The sequence below is a fragment of the Hypanus sabinus genome, chromosome 5, assembly GCF_030144855.1.
Source record: "Hypanus sabinus isolate sHypSab1 chromosome 5, sHypSab1.hap1, whole genome shotgun sequence".
NCBI classification, from domain to species: Eukaryota; Metazoa; Chordata; class Chondrichthyes; order Myliobatiformes; family Dasyatidae; genus Hypanus; species Hypanus sabinus.
In genome coordinates, this window is record NC_082710.1 from 131,869,130 (window position 1) to 131,895,221 (window position 26,092).

General features: G+C 37.9%; 1 protein-coding gene across 12 annotated transcripts in view; it reads left to right on the forward strand.

Annotated features, from left to right (window-relative positions):
* Positions 1 to 26,092, forward strand: part of mycbp2 (MYC binding protein 2) — a 207,641-nt gene that overhangs the window by 87,709 nt on the left and 93,840 nt on the right. For all 12 annotated transcript variants that reach the window (XM_059970411.1, XM_059970399.1, XM_059970401.1 and 9 more), the window contains 16 exons: positions 3,582 to 3,786; positions 4,234 to 4,387; positions 8,400 to 8,572; positions 9,803 to 9,928; positions 10,007 to 10,134; positions 10,532 to 10,623; positions 11,279 to 11,413; positions 11,984 to 12,067; positions 12,198 to 12,294; positions 16,250 to 16,442; positions 17,689 to 17,963; positions 20,769 to 20,990; positions 21,930 to 22,121; positions 24,932 to 25,138; positions 25,245 to 25,376; positions 25,595 to 25,773. In XM_059970411.1, the coding sequence (XP_059826394.1) occupies positions 3,582 to 3,786; positions 4,234 to 4,387; positions 8,400 to 8,572; positions 9,803 to 9,928; positions 10,007 to 10,134; positions 10,532 to 10,623; positions 11,279 to 11,413; positions 11,984 to 12,067; positions 12,198 to 12,294; positions 16,250 to 16,442; positions 17,689 to 17,963; positions 20,769 to 20,990; positions 21,930 to 22,121; positions 24,932 to 25,138; positions 25,245 to 25,376; positions 25,595 to 25,773 (2,594 nt within the window). The remainder of the gene's footprint in view (positions 1 to 3,581; positions 3,787 to 4,233; positions 4,388 to 8,399; positions 8,573 to 9,802; positions 9,929 to 10,006; positions 10,135 to 10,531; positions 10,624 to 11,278; positions 11,414 to 11,983; positions 12,068 to 12,197; positions 12,295 to 16,249; positions 16,443 to 17,688; positions 17,964 to 20,768; positions 20,991 to 21,929; positions 22,122 to 24,931; positions 25,139 to 25,244; positions 25,377 to 25,594; positions 25,774 to 26,092) is intronic.

Genomic DNA, 26,092 nt, shown 5'->3' on the forward strand with positions numbered 1-26,092 from the left:
CTCATTCGTCCTATCAAGTTATATCAACTCATTTTCATTCCACAATTTATCTGTTCTTGATGTCTGATGCTGACTTTAACATATGCAAGTTTTATACCATTTGGAAATTTCAGAATTGTGCATAATTCTCCAAGCACAACCTATGGAGGTATACCAAATGCTCCAGTAGTCCTAGTTCTAATTTGTGGGGAGCAAGCAAGTATGCTTTTTGGGCTATAGGGAGGTCAATTGCTTACCTCCCTTCAGTCTAACAAGCATACCTTTTCAACAACTGTTTTCAAACATGGTTGTTTTGTGTTTACCTTGCCATTTTCCTTTTATTATTTCTTCAAATCACACCAATAATAACTCCAGGTTTTTTGTATAATTTTCAAACTTACTACCCATTACACTGTTGGCATTTAGGGCAGCAATGAAGGTCCTCCATCTCTATCAATGTGCAGGACTTCCTTCGTCATGCTAGTAGCTTCCTCTCGGTTTTCACTACTGTCAGACATACAAGTTCTGGGTGAGACTCAGGAATATCATCGCACTGACTTGCAGAAGGATGCTTCATTGCTATTTCCATAATAGTTTTGTTTTACCAGTCAGGGTTGTTAGCCTTGAGCTGAACTCCTGAACCTGGAGGACTGGTGGACCACTCTTAGTCTGGGCTCTACCCTTTGACCTGTTTGGCATGGATGTTCCTCCCAAGAGTCAAAGCATTAAGCTCTGAATCCAGTCAGTGTTGTTCTTTGGGTCATTAGGGCAAGAAAATTTCCAAACCATGACAAGTCTGTGGTCACCTAGGAGGATAATTTTTAAAGTACAAAGTAAATTTTATTATCAAAGTACATAGATGTCACCATATACCAAGTTGGATAAGTCACCGGGAGCAGATGAAATGTACCCCAGGCTACTGTGGGAGGCGAGGGAGGAGATTGTTGAGCCTCTGGCGATGATCTTTGCATCATCAATGGGGACAGGAGAGGTTCTGGAGGATTGGAGGGTTGTGGATGTTGTTCCTTTATTCAAGAAAGAAAGTAGAGATAGCCCAGGAAATTATAGACCAGCGAGTTTTACCTCAGTGGTTGGTAAGTTGATGGAGAAGATACTGAGAGGCAGGATTTATGAATATTTGAATATAGTATGATTAATAATAGTCAGCATGGCTTTGTCAAAGGCAGGTCGTGCCTTATGAGCCTGATTGAATTTTTGAGGATGTGACTAAACACATTGATGAAGGAAGAGCGGTAGATGTACTGTATATGGATTTCAGCAAGGCGTTTGATAAGGTACCCCATGCGAGGCTTATTGAGAAAATAAGGAGGCATGGGATCCAAGGGGACATTGCTTTGTGGATCCAGAACTGGCTTTTCCACAGAAGGCAAAGAATGGTTTTAGATGGGTCATATTCTGCATGGAGGTCAGTCACCAGTGGAGTGCCTCAGGGATCTGTTTTGGGACCCTTACTCTTTGTGATTTTTATAAAGGACCTGGATGAGGAAGTGGAGGAATGGGTTAGCAAGTTTGCTGATGACACAAAGGTTGGAGGTGTTGTGGATAGTGTGGAGGGCAGTTCAGAGGTTACAGTGGAACATTGATAGGATGCAAAACTGGGCTGAGAAGTAGCAGATGGAGCTCAACCCAGATAAGTGTGAAGTGGTGCATTTTGGTAGGTCAAATATGATGGCAGAATATAGTATTAATGGTAAGACACTTGGCAGTATGGAGGATGAGAAGGATCTTGGGGTCCAAGTCCATAGGATGCTCAAAGCAGCTGCGCAGGTTGACTGTGTGGTCAAGAAAGCATACGGTGCATTGGCCTTCATCAATCATGGGATTGACTTTAGGAGCCAAGAGGTGATGTTACAGCTATATAGGACCCAGGTCAGACCCCACTTGGGGTCTGTGCTCAGTTCTGGTTACCTCACTACAGGAAGGATGTGGAAGCCATCGAAAAAGGGTGAAGAGGAGATTTACAAGGATCTTGCCTGGATTGGGGAGCATGCCTTATGAGAATAGGATGAGTGAACTCTGCCTTTTCTCCTTGGAGAGAAGGAGAATGAGAGGTGACCTGATAGAGGTGTACAAGATTATGAGAGGCATTGATCGTGTGGATAGTCAGAGGCTTTTTCCCAGTGCTGAAATGGTTGCCACAGGAGAACACAGGTTTAAGGTGCTGGGGAGTAGGTACAGGGGAGATGTCGGGGTGTTTTTTTTTTACTCATCGAGAGTGGTGAGTGTGTGGAATGGGCTGCTGGCAACAGTGGTGGAGGCAGATACGATAGAGTCTCTTAAGAGACTTTTAGATAGGTACATGGAGCTTAGTAAAATAGAGGGCTGTAGGTAAGCCGAGTAATTTCTAAGTTAGGGAAATGTTCGGCACAACTTTGTGGGCTGAAGGGTCTTTATTGTGCCGTAGGTTTTCTCTGTTTCTATGTACAATTCTGCGATTCATTTTCCTGTGGGCATACTCAGCAAATCTACAGAAAAGTAATTATAACAGGATCAATGAAATTATCAACCAGAGTGTAGAAGATGACAAACTGTGCATATGCAAATTTAATTAACTAGCAATAAATAATGAGAACAGGAGATAGAGACCTTAAAGTGAGATCATTGGTTGTAAACATCTCAGTGCTGAGGCAAGTGAGTGTAGTTATCCCCTTTTATTCAAGAGCCTGATAGCTGCGGGATAGTAACTGTTCTTGACCTTGGTGGGGTGAGTCCTGACGATCTTGTACCTTCTACTTGAGGCAGCAGCGAGAAGAGAGCATGACCTGGGATCTCTGATAATGGATGCTCCTTTCCAGTGGCATTTCATGTAGATGTGCTAAGTGGTTTGGTGGTATTTGCGTGTGTGTGTGTGCACCCTTAACTACTGGTGGAGTCATTAGGCTGCCATCATGACAAGCTTTTTGCACCGATCTTTTTCGTGATTGGTCATCGTATCTGAAACTTGGCGGAGCCCATCCCAATCCAGGTTTTTTTTACGAGGTCGATTTACTGGCTTGACAGTCAACTCAGGCACAGATGGAGAGCATGCAAGGGAGTCGGCCGGATTCGAACTCAGGACCTCTAGTCCCGAAGTCCAGCGCTGATGTCACTATGCCACCAGTCAGTGTTTACCCGTGATATATTGGGCCAAATCCACTACCTTTTGTAGGATTTTCTGTTTAAAGGCATTAGTGTTTTAATGCTAAATCCAATGATCCTCACTGATCTAATGGTTTTTTTAAAATTTAAAGTTTTCACCCAGGTGATTAGTTTCTCGAATCTTCCCCAATCTTCATTCTGAATCTCCTCTCTGTACATCTGATTCCAATCTCTGTTTCATCACTCCTTTATTTGTTCTTTGTCTGAACCTCACTTTGATCAACTTCACTTTATCAGTGTACTTAACATTTACTCAGTAAACAAGGCTTTTTTAAAAATCGTCCTTCCTTATTTTTGCTGTGGCTTGGCTACTTTTAAGAAAATATTTTCCAGGAAGTGCCTGTAAATCCACTATTGACTAAAAGAGCTAAATATCGTTAATTATGTGTATACCTGTGGAAATAAAAACAAGATAGTTTACTCAATATCACTTTCCCTTTTAGAAAGGGCAGCTTGGTAGACCAATTTTGGATATGCCTTTTTGGAACACAAGACCATCTCCTATGCCAAATATAGGCTCAAAATATGGTCGCAAGGCAACCTGGATAGGTGCAAGTGGAGATCAAACTTTTCTGCGCATCGATGAAGCACTTATCAACTCGCATGTTCTATCAACTTCAGAAATCTTTGCTAGCCGAAGCATAATAGGTAAGTCCAATTACATTCTCTATGAATTTAAGTAGTGGATTTTTAAAACTCAAATTATCATTACCAATTTATGTTGTAGTTTCAGATTGTAAACTTGATCTAATCATAGCCTATATAGTAAATCACAAAGCACAGAGGAGCCATTTTGAATAAAATCAGATCTGTTTTTATTAGTAAATTCATTACTTTGTCCATTTATCCATGTTGTAGCTATTTTTTTTGATTTTCAGATTCATTAGTAGAAGCAATGTGAGTAGAGAAAAAATTAAGTTCTTTTCATTTTCCTCACAGAAATTTCATCCCAAATCCCAATTTTTTTTGGAAACGATTTTTGAATTCAGTAAGGATTTTCATATCTAAATTGCTGTAATTCAGTGGTATCCTATAATTTTTGAAAAGATCTGAAAGTTTAAGCAAATGTGTGAACTAGAGTGTTTATTCATACAGGTTTGGTCCCTGCATCTGTAACTGAGCCCCCGCCTTTTAAATGCCTGTTAATCAATAAACTGGATGGAAGCTGCAGGACATTTAATGATTCAGAGCAGGAAGACTTGCGAGGATTTGGAGTTTGCTTGGATCCTGTGTATGATGTAATTTGGAGGTAATGTTGCAGTATTTTCCTGCCAAAGAACATCCGAGAACAAAGATGTAAAGTTATTGTCCATCTGGTGAATTTCAGTATTATCATGTTCAATTCACTTGGTAAACTTGGATTCAGAAAATAGTTTGGTGCACAGTTTGATCATATAGAATATTTCATATGTGTTGTACTCACTCTAATGCTGATTTATTTGTTGAGACTTGTATTAAAAATACAAAAAATATTTAATTACTGCCTCTCATAATCTGGTCATCAGACATTACTTTGAAGCCAGTTAAGTATTTTTATGGGTAAGTCATTGTTGAAGGAAACAAAATTTAGCAACCAGCATTTATGCAGCAAGCTTCCACATATAAGTAGTGAAAAAGCTTGAAGTTAGGTATTGCCCAGGATAGCAGAAGGAATTATGCTGATCTCAGAAAATAATCCATGGGATTATTGACTTCCTGTGAGATCCAATTGAAAAGATGGTATTTCCAGTGTAGATTTTTGTGCTCAAGTATTTGGAATGGTATTTGAAGTTAGTCTTCTAACCCCAATACATCAGCTGTAGCTGGCAGTTTAAAGGTAGTTTTCAGCATACAAGTTGGTAGTTTGTTTTTTGGGGGTAGTAAAATGAACATTTTGAATTTGTTTACTGTCTGTTCCCTTACATTTTGAATATAGTACTTTGGCACAATGGAGCAGCTAGAAGAATACTGCCTTGTAGTGCCATAGACCCAGGTTCAGCCCTGCCCTCTTGTGATGACTGTATGTTCTCCTATGACTGGGTTCCCTTTAGGTGCTCTGGTTCCCTCAAATATCATAAATACATGCTGATTGGTAAGTTAATTGGCATTGTACATTGCCCTTAGTATGTAAGTGTGGTAAAATCTGTGAGTGGCTGCCAACAAAGTAGGGAGAACGAAAAGAGATGAGATCCATGTTGGGTTAGTGTAAATAGATGAGTGGTGATTGATACGGACTTGGTGGGTCGACAGGCCTAATTTCAAGCTGTCTAACAGAAATTGGGTAGCTTATTCAAGAGCATATGAGAAAATTATACTAGTGGTTTGTAGCAGAGTCAGGTGTTATTCTTAAAATGGGCTTATTTGCATGCCACTGCATATGTACCTTGATATGAATCGAGTAGGTCAACAGTTATAATTGTTCAAGTTTCAAAGTGGCTCTGTGTAGTAAAGGCCCACTTGATCCCTTTGTTTAAAGTTTTACAGTGAAGGTTGGAGCTTGTCTATCAGCGTGCACAATTGAATTGATTTGTGTAAATCCAATAAAATTATTCAATGCGTTTTAACATTTTAAATCTATATAGCATTCTTTATTCACAGAGAAGGTGTAGTTTTAAAAATGGTTTGCAATTGGATAGGCATCCAACACTTAAAATATATCCAAGTCTGTATTATCACACAATAGGAATGCTTCTGTTTTGCTAGATTTTGTGCTAATAGGAGATTATTGCACACTGATAATAAATTTTACTCTGACTAGCAAATTCTTCAAAGTATGAATATGTTACCATATCTCACCTTAAGATTCATTTTCTTTCAGGAATTTACGGGAAAATAAATAGAATTTATGAAAAACTATACATACAAACTGCCAGACTGCCTGACTACCAATACACAAAAGAAGAATTGTTAAGTTTTGCCCAGGATAGCAGAAAGAATTGTGCTGATCTCAGAAAATAGTCCATGGGATTACTAATTGCCTCTGAGATCCAATTGTAGAATCAGTTCAGAGGTGACTGAAGTTATCGACACTAGTTCAAGAGCCTAATGATTGTATGGTAATGATAGTTCCTGAACCTGATAATATGGTAAATAGCAAAAAGAAAGAATGGCCTTTGTGATGGATACTGCTTTCTTGTGGCTGCACACCACATAAATGTACACAGTGGTGAGAAAGGCCTTGCCTGTGATGAACTGGGCTATAACCACCACTTAGACTTTTCCAATCCGGGGCATTTGTGTTTCCATTCATGGCTATGATGCAACCAGTTTTGAATATTCTTCACTGTGTATCCATAGAAGATAGTCAAAGTTTTTAGTGGCATGCCAAATCTACAGAAACCTTTAAGAACATGCTTTCTTTGTGAAGGCACTCATGTGCATGTCCCAGGACAGGTTCTCTGATATGACCATGCCAAGGAATTTTAAGCAACTGATCTTCTCTACCCCCGATCCCCTGATGGGAATTGACTCATGGATCCTGTAGTCAATAATCAGCGCTTTGATTATGCTGACACCGAGTGAGAGGTTGCTGCTGTGGTTGCACCATTCAATCAGATTTTCAATCTCTTGTGTGCACTATCTTCGATTTGGCCAGCAACTGTGGTGTCATGAGCAAACTAAAATACAGCTTTGGCACTTTAATTAGCTTGAATGCTACGCTAAAGATGAATTTCCCATTTCTCTGCAATCCCATTGTAAAAATAGTTAAATATAAACCCTGAACTTACAGATAGAGAAAATGATATTATTCATCAATGTTTCTTTCTCCACAAGATGAATGATATTTAGGAACTTGAAATGAATAAAATATGTTAGAACTTTCTCTAGAATGACCACAAAACTGGGCAATGGATTTACTAACCTCTCTTTAAACAGTCTTCCATTCTAATTTCCATGGCTTTGCCACTACTCGTTTACCGCCTTCCCTCACTCTTTGAAAAACAAGTTTCATTAATTATGATTGTTGATCATTGTTTGGAAACAATTACTTGTAAATTTTGGGCCCAATGGGGAAATTTACCAAAATTCTTCAAAACCATGTTATTCACCCAGGTTTTGTGTGGCCTTGAATTTAAAACCAGACATGGCATTTTCATATTTTCAAGTATGTGAATTCACCATGGATTTTACCATTGCATTTCAATTCCTATTTGCAGCATTTTTTTTTTGAGAATGCATAAATAATTTCCTTTTAAAATCACACTCTTAGAGTTGGGTTGGTTAAATCTTCCTCTCAGGGAGACTGTGGATGTTGGGTTACTTGAAATTTCTTAAAATATTTTTGGTAATGCATTGATAGTCAAGGGCACCAGAGGGGATAGAACAACTGGGAAAATTGACTTGATGTTCACTAATTCATCATTCTTTAAGGGGAAAGAAACAGCTTCAGAGGCACCTGAAGGTAGAAGAACAGCAGAAAACCTATGGCTGAAAGGCCAATTGGTGGATGGAAAATGTGTTGGAGGCTCAGTAACATGCTGATAGTCATGGCAGTCATGGGTTCTTCAGCAGTGTGGAAGATAACTACAGGCCTCATCCCACAGTCTGTAGCAGAAGTCAATGACTGCTAGAAGGAGCACTTTGACCTTATCCACTTAGTTATGAGCACCTTTGACCCATCCCATACCATTCTATTTTATTCTTATTGCCTCCACGGCTGACTGACAAGACATCAAAATGTTATTTCCAAGCTACAAAATACCAAAGCTTTGAGAGCAGTTAATACTTCTGCTGAAGTTCTGATATCTGGAATTTTAAAACGTCCATCATGTTACCTATGTTTTTGTTGTTTATGTAATGGAAATTAATGTATGGAGCAATGTTGAAGATATGATGATTGTGAACTTCATGATGGCCAATCACTATATGTAGTCTTTGACTGCATCATTAGGGAGATCCAAAAACAAGAGCGTCTGAACTTCAGTTTTTTAGTTCCAGTATGCATGCGGAACTTGATTTTGTGTACATTCAGAAGTTGACCTTTAAGCCAATGTACAGTTAAGCTAAAGCACATGGGAAGGTGGGCCTTGCACTCAATATTTGTAGTGCAAAATTCCTCTACCAATCTGGTTTGCTATACATTACCACTCTCAAAAAAAAAAAGATTCACAGGAAGATCCAAGAAAATATGGACCATTATGTGCAAGGACTACCAAAGAAGACTATAGACTAGAAAGTTGAATGGCCTACTATATAGTGTTAATTCTGGTGAGTTATTTTTAAAAAAAATGTGTATGAATTTTCAGTTGAAGTGAAATTAATAGACTCTTCTTTGTCTCAAGATTTATACCAGGTAGAAAAGAAGTTTGGTGTTACAATGCAGTTACAGCGGATGCTAGGCTTCCAGCAGGATCAGAAATGCACAGTAGATGTAATATACTGAGTCCGGAGCTTGCACTCCCAACAGGATCTAAAGCAAATACTACAAGGTCTCATGGGGCCTTACACATTCTAGGTATGAATAATTAGTATGTACATTCATCTAGATCTCTGCAGTAATGCAATATTTATTGTAAAGTTTGTAATTTTAGTTTAATAAGGGTTTTGGATATCAAGTGCAGTATGAGGGTATTAATACAACGGCATTTGTTTAAAAAGATCAATACTCTATGACTTTAGCTGCTGTTTTCAAAACTCAGTTGATTTTTGCAAGAACTTCGTTAAACTTGTAACAACAATTTTAAGGAAGTACAGTTTTAAATGATTTTCTGTGTTGAACTCATGATATTTTCAGACTACTTTTCTCTATTTCTGATACTGTAATATGGAAATAAAACTTGAAGAGAGCAATTATATATCATTGTCCTGATGAAGTGACAATCCTTCAGTATACACCTGATCTTTGTTCAATATAATAACTGCATTCCTGTCCAAATTGTCACATACAATCAAGGACTGGCATCCAAAAATGCTGTACTACTTTTCATTCTCAAAATCCGAATGATCTATACTCAGAGCTTCTATGAGGCCTCCTAATCCCTCAGCATTACTTGAACTGGGTTTCGTATCTCATAACAGATTTGTTGTCATGGGTACCCTTGCTGCTTCAGATCAATGCTGTCTGAATTTTTGATTCCTCAAGTCTACCTAGACTTTAGTATTTGTGTTTTCATTTTAAGAACTGATTATTAGTAGCATGCTTTCATCTATTCAGAGCTTCATAGTCTATGCCTTGCTGTTTGTAATTAGAAATATCCATTTTTCTCTCTCTCTTGAGAGAGAGAGAAGAGTTAACTAGTAAAATCATTATCAAGATCTTGTAATTTTCATGTTTAGTTCCTTTTTTTGCCTGATTCCTTGAGCAGTTATTATGTGTCTTTATGCTAGCAATGCCAGCCATTTATTGTACATCCTTTATTGCCTTTGTATTGGGAAGACAGACTCCTTTGGACTCAGAGTTTTACATGGGCCTTACTACATATGGATGGCAAACTTCATTCCCTAAGGATAATAGGTGAACCAGAATGTGAGCATTCAGCTTTGGTGAAATGCCATGTTTCATGGTTATTGGTGTTGAGAATGATTAGTATGTGTGTACTTTCATTGTGTACTGTTTATGTAGAGGAAGTGAAAAAATTGATAAGTTTGGCATCATCTTAGTTGAACTTTTTGGCCCAATAAAACAAGTAGTGCATGTTTTTGCATTTCAGTTTTCCTGAGTAATTCTCTTTAAATGTGAAAACAGGTTGTTTGGATACATTGGCTGCCATGCAGGACTTGAAAATGGGTGTTATGAATACAGAAGAGGAGATACAAGCGGTTACTAAAGTTTATTCCAAGGAGGATTATAGTGTGGTTAATAGATTTGAAAGTAAGTTGGCATATATCATTTATTTGTGTTTGCTACTTAGAAAGCATTTGTATTCACTATATTTGTATCTATAATTAGGTCATGGAGGTGGCTGGGGGTATTCTGCTCATTCTGTGGAAGCCATTCGCTTTACTGCAGATACAGATATACTGCTTGGAGGTCTTGGCTTGTTTGGTGGGAGAGGTGAATACACAGCTAAAATCAAGGTGAGGTAATCAACGGAGCAAGTAATAGTTCATATCTCTTGGAAGCAAAATGATTGCAATTCAACTGTGTTCTGTATATCAAGAGGAAGTACACTGTATTCCCATAAAAAGGTTTATAACTATATAAATTGGGGAGAGAAGAGATTATGCTAAGACACTAAATTATATAGGACTAAAAGGCAACCTTTCTGTTGTCCCACAGCAATTTGAATGGTTGCTGGGTTAGCTGAAGAATTACAAGAAAATTGGATTTAATCATGTATCTAATTTTGTGCACTAAACAAGAAAAACTGATAGATGGGTACTTGTGTAGAATTTCTTGAACATAATCCAATAATTTAAATAGAATGTATAAACCTGCTTTAATATTTTTCAAAAATACTTTTTATTAATCTAGCTGTTTGAGCTGGGTCCTGATGGAGGAGATCATGAAACAGATGGTGACCTGCTGGCAGAAACTGATGTACTTGCTTATGATTGTGCTGCAAGGTATATGCTTCATTTACCCTAAAAGTGATCATTTCATCAAACCAACTTGTCTGTTAGTTTCTTTTTATCGAAAAGTTTGAAAGAACGTTAGTGGGCTAATACTTGTTTATGCTCTGATATCAAAACATAACTGATAATATTGGGTCATGGGTACCAAGCCATGGAATCCTGTACACTTTCACAGTTATTACAATTGTTTTTAATAATTGAGCTAACATCACAATCACAAGTGGTGTGACTTTGGCACCTAGACCAAATAAGTTTCATTTTATCTTACTTACAAGAGTTTGTCCTAATGCCACATATCAACTTTGTTCCCATATCTCGAAGAACCCCTGTGTGGGATTGCCAGTCCTTTTTCAGAATCCATTTGTCCTTCCTAAGCAAAGGGCTGTTTGAACAGTTGTAAACATGATAATACCTGCAATATATCTAAATCCACAATCTAACAAGGCACATTATTTCAAAGTTGCAGTTTGTTGCTAGTGTACAAAAGAATATGACTTGAACAGGAGCTGAATTGTATTAGTTTGTGAGAGTCTACTGATCCCTTCCATCTAAATAGCATGAAAGCTATAACAATCAGTATTTCTTGTGTATTATGTTTTAAAGAATTTGTTTTATGCCATATTCATTTCATACATCTTTTTTGCAGGGAGAAATATGCAATGATGTTTGATGAGCCTGTGCTTTTGCAGGCAGGCTGGTGTTATGTGGCTTGGGCAAGAGTTTCAGGACCCAGTAGTGATTGTGGTTCCCATGGACAAGCCTCTATCACCACTGATGATGGGTAGGAATTCTTTTTTAACCAATTCTCTATCAGCTGCGGTTTTACTTTCCAGATGAAACATGTCGCTACAGTTTGTTCTGGATATTGAATTTTGCAGGTCACTGCTTGCTTCAATGGAAGATTCATTTAAATGATTCTTGTGTCTTAAAGCTATATGCTTTGTACAATGCAATGGCAGTGTAAATGTATTTCCCTGTTAGTACAACTGTTTAATAGTTTGTGCTTTGAGCCAATTCCCAATGACAGTACAATTGAAACTAACTGAAACCTTAGAAAAATATTGCTGGAGATTTCAAGAAGCTGAAGTACCACGTGTCTGGAGGGAAAGAAGGATAAAAACAAAATTTTGTTGAAATGTTAAATCTACAGGTGATTTTATTTCAGATATTTGGTTTGAGCGCAGTTCAGCTTAAAAACATACTTTCATGCAAGAGACTTGCACCAGATTTGGTTTAGGTTAAGTGTGAGCCAATTTGAATAAAGAAGCTGCGAGAAAGTTTCAATAAATTGTTTTCTACTATTTTATCTTACTTTTTCATTGCTTTAAGAATATAAATGTTGCTGTTACAGTGTGGTTTTCCAGTTCAAAAGCTCAAAGAAGTCCAATAATGGGACCGACGTGAATGCAGGACAAATACCACAGTTATTGTACAGGTTTGTTTTCATTTCAAATAGTAAATGTCTTGTTTATTGAGATATTGCACTTGCATTTCTATTACATTTATAATATGGCTGATTGATTTCTCTATTTAAATAGTGCTGAATTTGATTGTCTGGGTTGCAGGTTACCATCAAGTGATGGCAATTCTGGGAAAGGAAAACAACAGCCTAGTGAACCAGTACATATTTTGAGAAGAACTTTTGCCAGAACTGTCTCAGTGGTGAGTGAACAAAATAGAATTTAAATTTTTGTCTAGAACTATTATATTGGAATCAAGATGTACAAATAAATGAGATTCTCTAATCTTCTATCAATATGTTTCAAATTCAGATTTCATTGTTGAATTGTTACTAATAGTTCCTTGTACAAAGCCAGTCAGAAAATTAATTCCTGAACTATTCAGCTAAAGTTGTTAAAATAAATACAGTCGGCCCTCCTTATCCGCGAGGGATTGGTTCCGGGACCTCCCGCGGATACCAAAAATGCGGATGCTCAAATCCCTTATATAAAATGGCGTAGTATTTGCATATAACCTATGCACATCCTCCCGTATACTTTAAATCATCTCTAGATTACTTACAATGCCTAATACAATGTAAATGCTATGTAAGTAGTTGTTATACTGTAATGTTTAGGGAATTTTGACAAGAAAAAAATCTGTACATGTTCCTCTCACTCACAACACAAGCAGCGAACGAACGAGGCGCAACGTGATCAATGATTAAACAACGAGTAAAACTTGTAATACCTGTACAGTAGTTGAGAATAAGGATGCTTTGGAGGAGGTTCAATAATACTAAAATCAGGAACTGTGGAGGTTGAGGGCTGAGGATCTTCAAGCGTTGGAACGTCGAGACTTTAGAACTGCAGATGCTTTATTTGGAAATATTGTTATAGGAAGCTGTCTCTTTTTCTCTGCATCATCAAACAAATCTTGCAGTGGTTGTTAGGCATGTTATTACCCTTTGGGTGACGTGGAGGCTTTGTTCCATCAGAAGATTGTAGTCGAGAATCATATCCTTTAAAACTTGCGCCTGTTGAAAAACTGCTGCAAATTTTTCGTGTCCAAATTGATGGCGCTGCCTCCTGTAAATCTTCATCATCATCATCATCTTCGGTAGAGGATTTCAGCAGATCTTTGAGTTCCTTGTTGTTAAGGTTTTCTCTATGCTCTTCCGTGTTCCTCGATGTCGTCCTCGATCATGTCAGAGAAGCCTTCCCCGCCAACGTCCCTTGAACTTTCAGGATATCCCTGACTTCTGCATCAGTAGTGGGGAAGCCCCTGAAATCATTGACTGTCTCACTCCACAGTGGGTTCCAATGAGCATTGACCGTCTCGGGCTTTATGGCGTCTACAGCCTCTGCAATAAGCACAATTGCATCTGCAATTGTGAACTTTTTCCATAAATCCATGATGCTGCAGTGAGGGTTAGCATCAAGGGCAGCACAAATCCTCGTGAAGGTGAGGTGGGTGTAAGTCGCCTTAATTAACTTGATGATGCCTTGATCAAGTGGCTGCAGCAGTGACATAGTGTTAAGGCTGATTTATACTTGTGTGTCGCATCTACGCTGTAGGTACCACGTACCCTACACCTTAGGGTGATGTGCACCTCCCCAAAAAAGTAGTTCACGCGTTGCGGCTTTGCAGAACGCAATAACTGTGATTGGTTGACTTGGTAGCATCGCATTTCCTCCTATGCATTTCCAGTTGCTTCTTCACCATGTCTGTATACTGATGCAAAATACATGAACTAAATCGTCAAATCTACCTGCTGACATGCAAAAATGTTTGAAATGCATTTCCTCGTCCATGTCCTTCACGAAGAAACTCAACACAGTGGCATAGAAACCCCACTGCCAACTAGCGTTTTAGCGCATTGCTCATGCATTGCTCTACGGCATAGAGCGACACAGAAATGAAAATCAGGCTGCGGCGTAGCCCGTACGCACGTATAAATCAGCCTTTAGGAGGCAGGAACATCACTTCCAAATTATCATCGGCAAAGCAGACAGATCGAGGAAAACCGGGAGCATTGTCAATTAGGAGGGCCTTGAATGGCAGCCCCTTCTCTTCAAGGTATTTCTTGTCTTCAGGAATGAAGCACTGGTAGAACCATTCCAAGAACAAGATCGCTGTCACCCAAGCCTTCCTGTTGTGTTGCCAGGATACAGGTAGGCAATTTTTGTTTTTGTTCTTAAGAGCCCAGAGACTGTTTGCTCAGTAAACGAGTCCTGGCTTGATCATGTGACCAGCTGTGTTGCCACATAGCACCAGAGTAGGGTGATCTTTCCAGGCCTTAAACCCCGGAGCCTGCTGGGCACTCTTATGGATGTAGGTACGATTAGGAATCTTCTTCCAGAACAAACCCGTTTCATCACAATTGAAGACTTGCTCTGGAAGGTCGCCTTTCTCTTCTGAGTTTCTTGAGCTCCTTTGGGAACACCGCTGCGGCCTTGGCATTAGCTGATGCCGATTCTCCAGTGATCTTTACATTCTTGAGGCTGTAGCACTTCACATAGCCAGCCAGTCATCCCTTACTAGCCTTAAACTCTTTTCTCTCACTCTCATCAATCCCATCATAGTAGTGCTCATAGAGACTGAGCTTTTTCCACATATAATTTTGCCAACGACAAGAATATGCTTCTGTGACATGTCCTCTAGCCACACGCTTAATGCTTTCTCAGTCTTCGCAAGCACTTAATCACAAACCAGAGACCATTTTTGCTGTTGTACGGGTAGCACTAACACTTTACACGAATTTCAGCTTCTTTCTGCTTTATTGTGCGAATGCTCAATTCATTCTTACCGATCTTACAGCCCACCTCAGAAAGCGACATGCCACTTTTCAAAAGATTTAATATTTCTACTTTCTCGGTGAGAGGTAGCACTTTACGCTCCCTCTTAGCCTTTGAGGAATTGCTTTGACCACATAATTGCTTTTTAGGAGCAATTTTTTCACAGGAACAAAGTAGTAAATGAATTAGATGTGAGGCGAACAATGAGTCCTGGAAGAACACTTCTGGGTTTTTTCGATTCACGGTTGGTTGAATTTATGCATGCGGAACTTGCGGATAAGGAGGGCCGACTGTATTGTTTATAAATAGATGTGTAGATGTTGAAAGGGATTACTTGTTGGTTTTATTGTTGAATACCCAAGCACTTAGTGTTCATTCAAATACTAATAAGTAATTGAGGCCACTATCCAGATGAAAATAAAATTGATTCAATTGGTCTGAAGAATTTGTCAACCCACATTCTAAATTTTTGCTTCCCTTTATTGCATTCTGTAAAATTTTCAGGAACAAATTTCTCATGTGTTTATCTGGTCTCAAACTTCCTTTTGTATGACTAATCTAAATGAGAACATGGGGTGGAGTGGAGAACTGGAATAATTATATATATATGCATTAACATGCACAAAGTTCATCTTGTTTGGTTTGGAGTTGGGCAAGAGTAGGATGGATTAATGCATTTGTACTTACTGTTAAAAGGAAGCCAAAGACAAGAAATAATTCATCTAAATGGCAAAAAAAGATGAACATTTTAAGCAAGCTAAATGCATAATTTCTTGAAATTTGAGCTGATTTAGCTCAAAGTTACGTGCTTGGGCACCCAATTTGAACGGATTATGAACTGAGGGTGCTTGTGAGCATTTTGCTTTCCTTGTTTAAATCTGAGTTAGACAGTTCCCTGTCACACTTGTATCTTGGCCCACTGTTCTCCACTGTTAGTTTTGCAATGTTTCTTATTATAACTTCTACTTCTCCTACTGCACTCCCTCTCATCCTCCAAATTCCCAGACCTTTTCATTGCTGCAAATCATCGATTCTTTATTAAACTCCAAAATTAGACCATATTTGTTGATGCTTTCCTCGTAGTAATTACAATTAGAAATACAAGATTGTCACTGTAACTTTAATACTTAGTGTTGTGAAGGCATAATGACAATGAGTGCTATTCAATTTGTTCTTCAAAGACAGTATCTTGTTACAAGAAATCTGTTTCATTCTTGGAGGATGGAAAAGCCTTAATTTTCATTGCTAGTTTATAGTCTGCTTGTTTGTTGATTAATGTATCGTTCATTCTAAAAACAAAATTGAATTTGTCCTTCATGAGTACACAAGTAAAAATAGAGATAACATATTTTTATAAAATCTATTATTTCTATATGTAGGAGTGTTTTGAATCACTGCTGAGCATTCTTCAGTGGAGCTGGACGACCCTGGTTTTGGGAGTGGAGGAGCTTCAGGGGTTAAAAGGCTTTCAATATACTGCCACATTGCTTGATTTGGAACGTCTAAAATTTGTTGGTACTTGTTGCCTGCGACTGCTGCGTGTCTACATCTGCGAAATTTACCCAATATCAGGTACAGTATGAAGCCCAGAATATAGCAAAGATAATTGTTGATTTTTCCCATTAAGTATCAGTTCTTGGGTAATTTTTCAGGATGTGATTTTTGTTTTCTTTATTTGGTGCAACATTCTCAACGGTAGTCACACTGGTCTTTAATTCAATTAGCATTTTAATTAAAGTATTTCACTGCATCACCCAATAATTGTGTTTATATGTAGCAAATTGCTGTACTTAAAAAACACACACACTCAACAAAAAAAAAACAAAAAGCCCTGATAATATTACAGAACCTATCAGAAATGCAAACTGATATGACTCTTGGGTATAAGTGATCTGATCCCTCATTATTTGGTTTTAGATTATGATGGTTAACCTGATAAGTTCATTGGCCCTAAGTATATATTAAATGCTAGTGGATCCAACTGTTCTTTAGCGTAGTCTCCTTCTTGTCATACATTGCATTTGCCATTAAAATTAAATACCTTAATTGGAATTAAATATCTCAGTTGGAACCTCTGCTGCACCTCACATCAATTTTCATTTTGAAGTAGTTGGTTGAAAGGTCTCAATATTTAAATATCAAGTTCTCCTTGGCTTGCAACATTTCTTAAGGATTGCATGTATATTTTCTATCTAAGATGTAAATTTAGAAAAATACACCACTGGATTCGGCCCTTTGAGTCACAATGTCTGCACTGATTGCAATTGCAATGTCATATTAAACTAGTTCTGGCTGCCTGCAGTAAAAACTCTACTTTCATCTTCAGTCCCCGCTCCCCCCATGACAGCTGTTTCCTTCACTTAGTTCATAAGGACTTCAGTGGTGCAAGCTGATGGAAAATCACCACCTTTACTAAGAAAATTAGTGATAGGCTGACCAGGAATGCCCATATGCTGAAATTAAATTAAAAGCAAAAATTAGATTGCATTTATATCTTTTCCCCATTTGCTATAAGATCACTACTTCCTTCAGTAGTTAACTGGTGAAATGCTATATGACAATACTAGTACTGCCAGTTCTAATACTCTTGTATTTCTGTTTTGTTTGTGGCTTACAATAAATATTAGGTATTCATTAGGTAAGACTCCCTACAAAGCATTGAAAAAGCATGTGCCTCCAGTTTGAGTGCAAGGTATTCACAGTAGGAGTTTGTATATTGGAAAATACATCTGGTATTCTCCAGTTCACTAATATATACCATGACAATTGTGATTCACACCAACATATTTAAGTATGTTGATTTTATGTTCTGTTACAGCTGGTGCTAAAGCTGCAGTGGAGGAAACAAGCAAACTGGCAGAATGTGTAGGGAAGACTCGGTCTCTTCTGAGAAAGATTTTATCAGAAGGAGTTGACCATTGTATGTTGAAGCTTGACAATGATCCTCATGGCTACCATTCACAACCCAAGACATTACTGGAAACTGTTCTTCAGGAATGCCACAACACCTTTACAGCTTGCTTTCATTCTTTTTATCCTACCCCGGGATTGCAGTGGGCATGTCTATGTGACTTGCTTAATTGTCTAGATCAGGTCAGTTGGAGAGAGGACCCAATAACTTGATTTTTTTTTCTAGTTTTTGTTGCGTCTCTCAATGTGATAAAATATCAGGTTTAGTTTCGTAATATTTTGTAATGCCTGACGCAGAATTTAAGGTTTGCATTGCAGAGACCATAAAGGTTTTCGTTAATTGAATTTGCTTGTCTATTAAATTAAAATCAAAACTCAAGTACTTAAATTCATTTTTGTGTGCATATAATAGCATAGAGTTCACTGAAGTGTATTCAGTAATGTAATCTGCTGTAGGGATTTGTGTTAGGCATTACACCATACAGTTTTTAAATAGCGTCAGTTACACGTGTTTGTGTTCAAAAAGCAAGGATTTTTGTCACTGATAGTTGGTGGAAAAATAAGGAGTAAAACAATTTGGAACTGTTTTGCTCAATGTAGTTGCAAGCATTCAAGAGAAGCCAGAATATGATTTCACCACTTCATTAAGTTAGGGACTACAAAGGTATCAACAATCATCTTGTTTGTTAGAATAGCAGTGAAGATTTGGAGGATGCAATTGTCAACTACTTTATATGAACGCAGTCCATTATCAGCACTAGGTGTGTGTGTTGATTTTGTTCATTCACAGCCAATCAAATCGTGGCTGCTTACACTGGATGAATTGCTCCATTGATAACTGTTAGGAACTAATGTAGTTGTATTGTACTGAAGAGCTATTTGTAGTGTTCTAATTTGTTTTGTATTTCACTTAACTACATGAATTGTTTCTCAGTTAAGTGGTAATTTGTCTCTTTTATACCCTTTTTAACCACTTCCCTGAAACTTCAGTTAATTGGGGCAGCCGCCTAGTTGTCTAAATATATTGGTCCCTATGTACCCAATTGTCCAAAATCCACATTAGATCCGTATCCCTTTGCTCCTTTTTAATCTGATTACATGTCTCAATGACTGTCAAGCTTTCTAATTGTACTTTACCGTATTACTTTCTCTGACTCTTCTCTTTTGGCACTACCTCTTTTGTCTCTCAGCTCTCTTTAAATTTCTTCTGTCTCACTTTAAACCAGATAAATTAATTTGAAATAATGTGTCACCAATGGTAACTGTTCCTTCAGCTGTCTAGCCTTAGTTATGATATTTCCTTCCGAAGACCAGAAGACATAGGAGCAGAATTAGGCCATTCAGCCCATCCAGTCTGCTCCACCATTCCATCGTATCTGATCCTGGATCCCACTCAACTCCCTGCATCTGCCTTCTTGCTATATCCTTTGATGCCCTGACCTATCAGGAAACTTCCACCTTGAATATATGCATGAACTCGGCCTCACATTGCAATTTGTGGCAGAGCACTCCACAGATTTATGACTCCCTGACTAAAGGGTCACTCTCTCAGTTTTGAGGCTGTGCCCTCTAGTTCTGGATACCCTCACCATAGGAAACATCCTCTCATCCACCCAATCTAGTCTTTTCGACATTCAGTAGGTTTCAATGAGATCGCCCCACATTGTTCGAAATTTCAGTGAGTACAGGCCCAAAGCTGCCAAACACTCCATGTTAACCTCTTCATTCCCGGAATCATCCCCGTGAATCTCCTCTGGACTCTCTCCAATGTCAACACATCCTTTCTGAGATATGGAGCCCAAAACTGTTGACAATACTCCAAGTGTGGCCTGACTAGTGTCTTATAAAGCTTCAGGTTTATCTTCTTGCTTTTGTATTCTATTCCCCTTGAACTAAATGCCAACATTGCATTTGCCACCTTTGCCACAGACCGAACCTGTAAATTAACGTTCTGGGAGTCTTGCTCGAGAACTCCCAAGTCCCTTTGCACCTCTGATGTTTGAAACTTCCCCCATTCAGATAATAGTCTACACTCTTGTTCCTTTTACCAAAATGCATTATCATCCATTCCCAACACTCTATTCCATCTGCCACTTTGCCCATTCTTCCAATTTGTTTAAGTCCTACTACAATCACATTGCTTCCTCAGCACTACCTGCCTCTCCACCTGTCTTCGTACCATCCACAAACTTTGCCACAAAGACACCAATTCTGTTATCTAAATCATTGACAAACAATGTGAAAAGTAGCAGTCCCAATACTGACCCCTGAGGAGCACCACTAGTCACCACCAGCCAGCCAGAAAAGGCACCTTTTATTCACACTCACTGCCTCCTGCCTGTCAGCCATTCCACTATCCATGCCGGTATTTTTCCTGTAATGCCATGGAATTTTATCTTTTTAAGCAGCCCTGTGTAGTACTTTATCAAACACCTTCTTAAAATCCAAGTAAATGGCATCTTCTGCCTCTCCTTTGTCCACCCTGCTTGTTACTTCTTCGAAGAACAGTAACGGATTTGTCAGGCAACATTTCCCTTTACAGAAACATTATTTTATCATTCCTGAATTTCATCATTTCCCTGCCCTCATTATTTGTGCTTTCCTAAGAACTAACTAATTAAAATATATTAAAATGTTTTCCATCACTTTTGTCTCTTGTGTATTGCAGATTTTAAATTCCTGAAGTTTCCCTGTGTTAGCAAAATGCAAATGTTTGAGATTTGCATTCTTTCTAGTTGGAGCTCTGCTTTATTATATCTTCAGTAATATATATGAAATATTTAGTTTATTTTAGGTTCAATTTTATTTTTCACTATGTGGTTCCCGCATAAAATAAAGGAAAAAATTCTTGGGGCTATATCCAAAATTTAATTATTGTATATCACTGATAAAATTTCACTATTAATCTAATGGTATGTAGTGGATGCCTAATTTTTTATTGGGGGGGAAAGCCCCTTATTTTTAAATTTTGTAATTTTCCCTTAATAGGATATACAGGAAGCAAACTTCAAGACATCAAGTAGCCGGTTGCTTGCAGCAGTCATGTCTGCACTCTGCCACTCTTCAGTCAAACTGACCACAATCCTTCCCATTGCTTATGATGGTGAGGTATTGCTTCGATCCTTGGTGAAGCAGTCTAGCACAGAGAATGAATCTGCCATGGCTCATAGATTTGGTCTACTCGTATCTCATATGGAGAAGCTCAGCCAGGTAAGAGCAGCATTTTTCTTTTGGTTAAAGATCTGCAACTAATTAACTTCAACGGGACATGATAGTGTAGAATTAAGTCTTGGTTAATACATCAAAAGGAGTCAATAAAGTCTATGTTTTGATACTCGATATATTTCAAAAGTAATTGATGTTTATTTAAAAAGAGATCGAGAATTGTTCAGCAAGTCGAGCTGCATCTATCGATTGAGAAATGGTGAATGTTCTGAGTCAAAGATTCTATCCAGCATTTTCTGGTCTTGTAATGGTGTTTTACGTCCCAGGAATGAAAGGGTTAAATATATAAGGCGCATTGGATGGCACTGGGCCTGTACTCACTGGAACCTCAGAACAATAAGGGGGGATCTCATTGAAACCTATTGAATATTGAAAGGTGAGATAGAGAGGACGTGCAGTGGGAGAATCTAGGACCAGTAGGTCCAGGCTCAAAAGAACATTCCTTTAGAACAGAGATGAGGAGGAACTACTTTAATCAGGTGGTGGAGATAGTCAGATGGCTGTGGAGGCCAGATCATCGAATATATTTAAAGTGGAGGTTGATAGGTTCTTGATTAGTAAGGCCATCAAAGATTATGAAGCACAGTCAATGGGCTGAATGGCCTAATTCTCTTGTCTTATGGCCTTTTATATATTTGAATGACCAAAGTAAAATTGTAAAGCTTGGTTTGCAGCCTTGTGGTTATGTTAAAAGAAAATACTACAGAATAGTGTATGTAAATCACAGAGATTGAAATGGGGTCAAATTCACAGGAAAAAAAAGTCCAACTTGATTTTTTTTATATATAGCTCTGTGGCTTTTGCTTAAATTATTGAGACAGTTACAAGGTATATATTTGTTAAAAGGAATATCAACAAATAGTAAAAATTCAACTGAACTGAAAAACAATTCTTGACTATAAGAAAAATAATATTTTCTCCTAGATTGAAGAAAATATTACAAGTATGACCAGCTTTCGAGAAGTGCTGGAAAAAATGTTGGTCATTGTAGTACTTCCAGTTCGAAAGAGTCTCAGAAGAGAGGTAGAACTCTTTTCTCCTCTTCTGGTTTCTAATACATGTGGTCTTCTTGCTAGTATAGTGAGTGAACTCACTGCATCAGCACTAGGATCTGAGGTATGAATCCAAGTCTGTGGACTATTATTCTTAATATTTGTTGTGATTCTTGTTTGTTTGTGAAATATCGTATTAATAAATTTATACTTGTTTATGATATGTCAATGATGTCATAAGTTGAAAACATTTTAAGTTATATTTGTGACATCATTCTCTATGTAGTGCCTATAAAAAGTATTTCCCCCCCCCCCCCCACCTTGGATGTTTTTGTGTTTTATTGTTTTGCAACATTGAGTCACAGTGCATTTAATTTGTCTTTTTTGACACAGATCAACAAAAGGTTCTTTTGTGTCAAAGTAAAAACAAATTTCAACAAATTGGTCTAAATTTATTATAGTTATTAAACACTAAATAATTGAATAATTACTCATACTTTTCAAATAAGTATTTAATAGATGCCATTTGGCAGCAATTACAGCCTTGAGTCTGTTTGGATAAGTCTCTGTTAGATTGCATGGGGATCATGAGTGAACAGCCCTTTTCAAGTCCAGCTATAAATTCTCAATTGGATTGAGGTCTAGACTCTGACTTGGCCACTCCAGGTTTTAACTTCGTTTTTAAGTTATTCCTGTGTAGCTTTGGCTTTATGCTTGAGGTCATTGCCTTGATGAAAAAGACATCTTCTCGCAAGTTGCAATCCTCTTGCAGACTGCATCAGGTTAACCTCCTGGATTTCCCTGTGTTTTGCTGCATTCTTTTTACCCTCTACTTTCACAAGCCTTCCAGGTTCTGCTGCACTGAAACATCCCCAGAGCATGATGCAGCCACCACCATGCTTTACGGTAGGGTTGGTGTGTTTTTGATAATGTGCAGTGTTTGGTTTATGGCAAGCATAACGTTTAGAGTGATGGTCAAAAAGCTCAATTTTGGTTTCGTCAGACTGTAGAACCTTCTTTCTTCTGACTTTAGAATCAGAATCAGAATCAGAAATCAGGTTTATTATCACTGGCATGTGACAGAAATTTGTTAGCAGCAGCAGTTCAATGCAATACATAATATAGAAGAAAATAATAGTAATAAGAAATAAATCTTATTCAGTACACTTTATACAGTATACATATATTGAATATATTAAAAATCGTGCAAAAAAAACAAATATTTTTTTTAAAAAGTGTGGTGGTGTCCAAGGGTTCAGTGGTGTCCATTTAGGAATTGGATGGCAGCAGGGAAGAAGCTGTTCCTGAATCGCTGAGAGTGCGGCTTCAGGCTTCTGTACCCCCTACCTGATGGTAACAATGAGAAAAGGGCATGTACTGGGTCCTGGAAGTCCTTAGTAATGGACGCTACCTTTCTGAGACACCGCTCCTTGAAAATGTCCTGGATACTTTGTAGGCTAGTACCCAAGGTGGAGCTGACTAAATTTACAATCCTCTGCAGCTTCTTTCATTCTGGTGCAGTAGCAACCCCCCCCCCCCCCCCACAATATCAGACAGTGATACAGCCTGGCAGAATGCTCTCCATGGTACATCTATAGGAGTTTCTCAAAGTATCTGTTGACATACCAAATCTCTTCAAACTCCTAATAAAATATAACCGCTGTCCTGCCTTCTTTATAACTCCATCAATATGTTGAGACCAGGTTAAATCCTCAGGGATCTTGACACTCAGGAACTTGAAATTGCTCACTCTCTCCACTTCTGATCCCTTTGAGGATGGTATGTGTTCCTTTGTCTTACCCTTCTGGAAGCACCCAGGCAACAATTGTATGCACAGTTGTCATAGGTCTTTTGTTGGCCTCCCTCACAAGACCCCTTCTTGTATGCTCACTCACTTTTTGAGGACAGCCTGCTCTAGGCAGATTTTACAGCTGTGCCATATTCTTTCCATTTCTTGATGATTGACTTAACTGTACTCCAAGGGATGTTCAGTGACTTGGAAATTCGTGGAGTTGCTTGGAGTGTTCTTTTGTCTTCATGGTGTAGTTTTTGCTAGGAAACTGACTCCCCAGCAGTTCGACCTTCCAGATGCAAGTGTATTTTTACTACGATCAATTGAATACTTTGCCTGCACTCAGGTGATCTCCATTTAACTAATAATGTATACATTTAACTAACTTCTAAAATCAATTGGCTGCACCAGTAATGATTTGGTGTGTCATATTAAAGGGGGTGAATACTTTTGCAATCTAGTATTTTGTGTTTTTCATATATGTAATTAATTAAGATCATTTTTCATTTTGACATGTGACAGGCGTTTATTGTTGATCAGTGTCAAAAAAAACTAATTTAAATTCACTGTGGTTCAATGCTGTGAAACTAAGTATGAAAACTTTCAGGTGGGGCGTGGTGAATACCTTTTTACAGGCATTGAATGTTGGTACACAGACTCATGCCAGAACTACATCCATTCAACATAATACATACTTTGCTACAATTTTACTGAGAAAGAATTATTTGAATGTTATATTTTCAAGAAATCAACCTTTTTGAATCATTAGATCTGACATTCTGTGTTTCCAAGTGAGACAGCAATGAAAAGAAAGTGAGAAAAGACTTGTATGGCATTTTAGTTCCTTAAGTTTTGTTTCATAAATGAAGATTTCAATTTAAATATAAATTTAATATAATTTTCAATCCAAAAGTCAGTGAAAGTAAAAATTGTGCATTGTTCTCCATGGCGTCACTCTTTGGTATATAGATTTATCTTCCATTTCTTATAACATAAAGCATAAAAGCTAATTGCTGAATATTATATGTGAATTTAATAATTTAATACATATTCCACATTCTGCTTTTGGAATTTTACTGAAGACTGTAAAAAATCTATATTTAGTTGAAAACAAATTTAGAACATTTTGCTTTGTTTCACAGGTTGATGGATTGAGTTCCCTTCACTCTGTCAAAGCTACACCAAACCGGTTTATTAAAACTAGCCAAGGTCGAAGTTGGAATACTGGTAATGGGTCACCAGATGCAATCTGTTTCTCTGTCGACAAACCTGGTGTAGTTGTGGTTGGATACCATGTATATGGAGGAGGTGGCATTCATGAATATGAGCTAGAAGTGTTGGTTGATGATGTAAGTGTACTAATTTTATTTTTGGCTTGAATTAGGAAATCATTCTACTTTTGAATAAATGTTATGAGTGGAATTCATTGATCTCTTTATTACGCTTTATTGGCAGAGTGAGCACACTGGTGATTCAGCACATTCTCACAGGTGGACTTCCTTAGAACTAGTGAAAGGTACCTACAGCACTGATGATTCATCTAGTGATATGGCAGAGATCAGATTGGATAAGCCTGTCCCTTTAAAGGTATGTAACTGTATGTTTGAACAGATGTGATTTAGCTGATGCATATAGAGAACATAGTGCATCAGGAAATTCTATGGCAAATTGGTTCTCCTTGGGAATGTAATTTGAAAATGCTAAATGAGAATCTGCTGTGTGTTAGCACAGCATTAATGGTCTTGTGCAGTTTCTAGGATTAATCAGGATTCTGAGTAATTCCTGGAAGCATTTTGTATTTCTAGGAAAATGTGAAATATGCAGTACGTCTAAGGAACTATGGAAGTAGGACTGCAAATGGAGATGGAGGGATGACTACTGTTCAGTGCCCAGATGGTGTAACATTCACTTTTAGTACATGCAGCCTCAGCAGTAATGGAACTAATCAAACGCGAGGTCAGATCCCTCAGATACTTTATTACAGGTAAGAGGAAATATCCTTATTCCTTTTAAATTTAGATTTTTTTAGAAAGCTGACAAAATCAATCAGATTTGTTATGAAGCTGTATTGGAAAGGACACATATGATGCATATAGAAATTACTTAACATATTGTGGTGTTCTAGTCCACTTATATTTTGACCTTGTTTTATTTAGATTTTGATGCATTTATCACAGAATGGTTACTGCATGGAGGAACTATTCAGCTCATTGAGTCCTTACAGTCTATGTATAAGCGTAAACCTGTTAGTTTCCTTTACCGACCCTCACACTATAGCCCTGCAGGTTTTATTTTTAGATAAC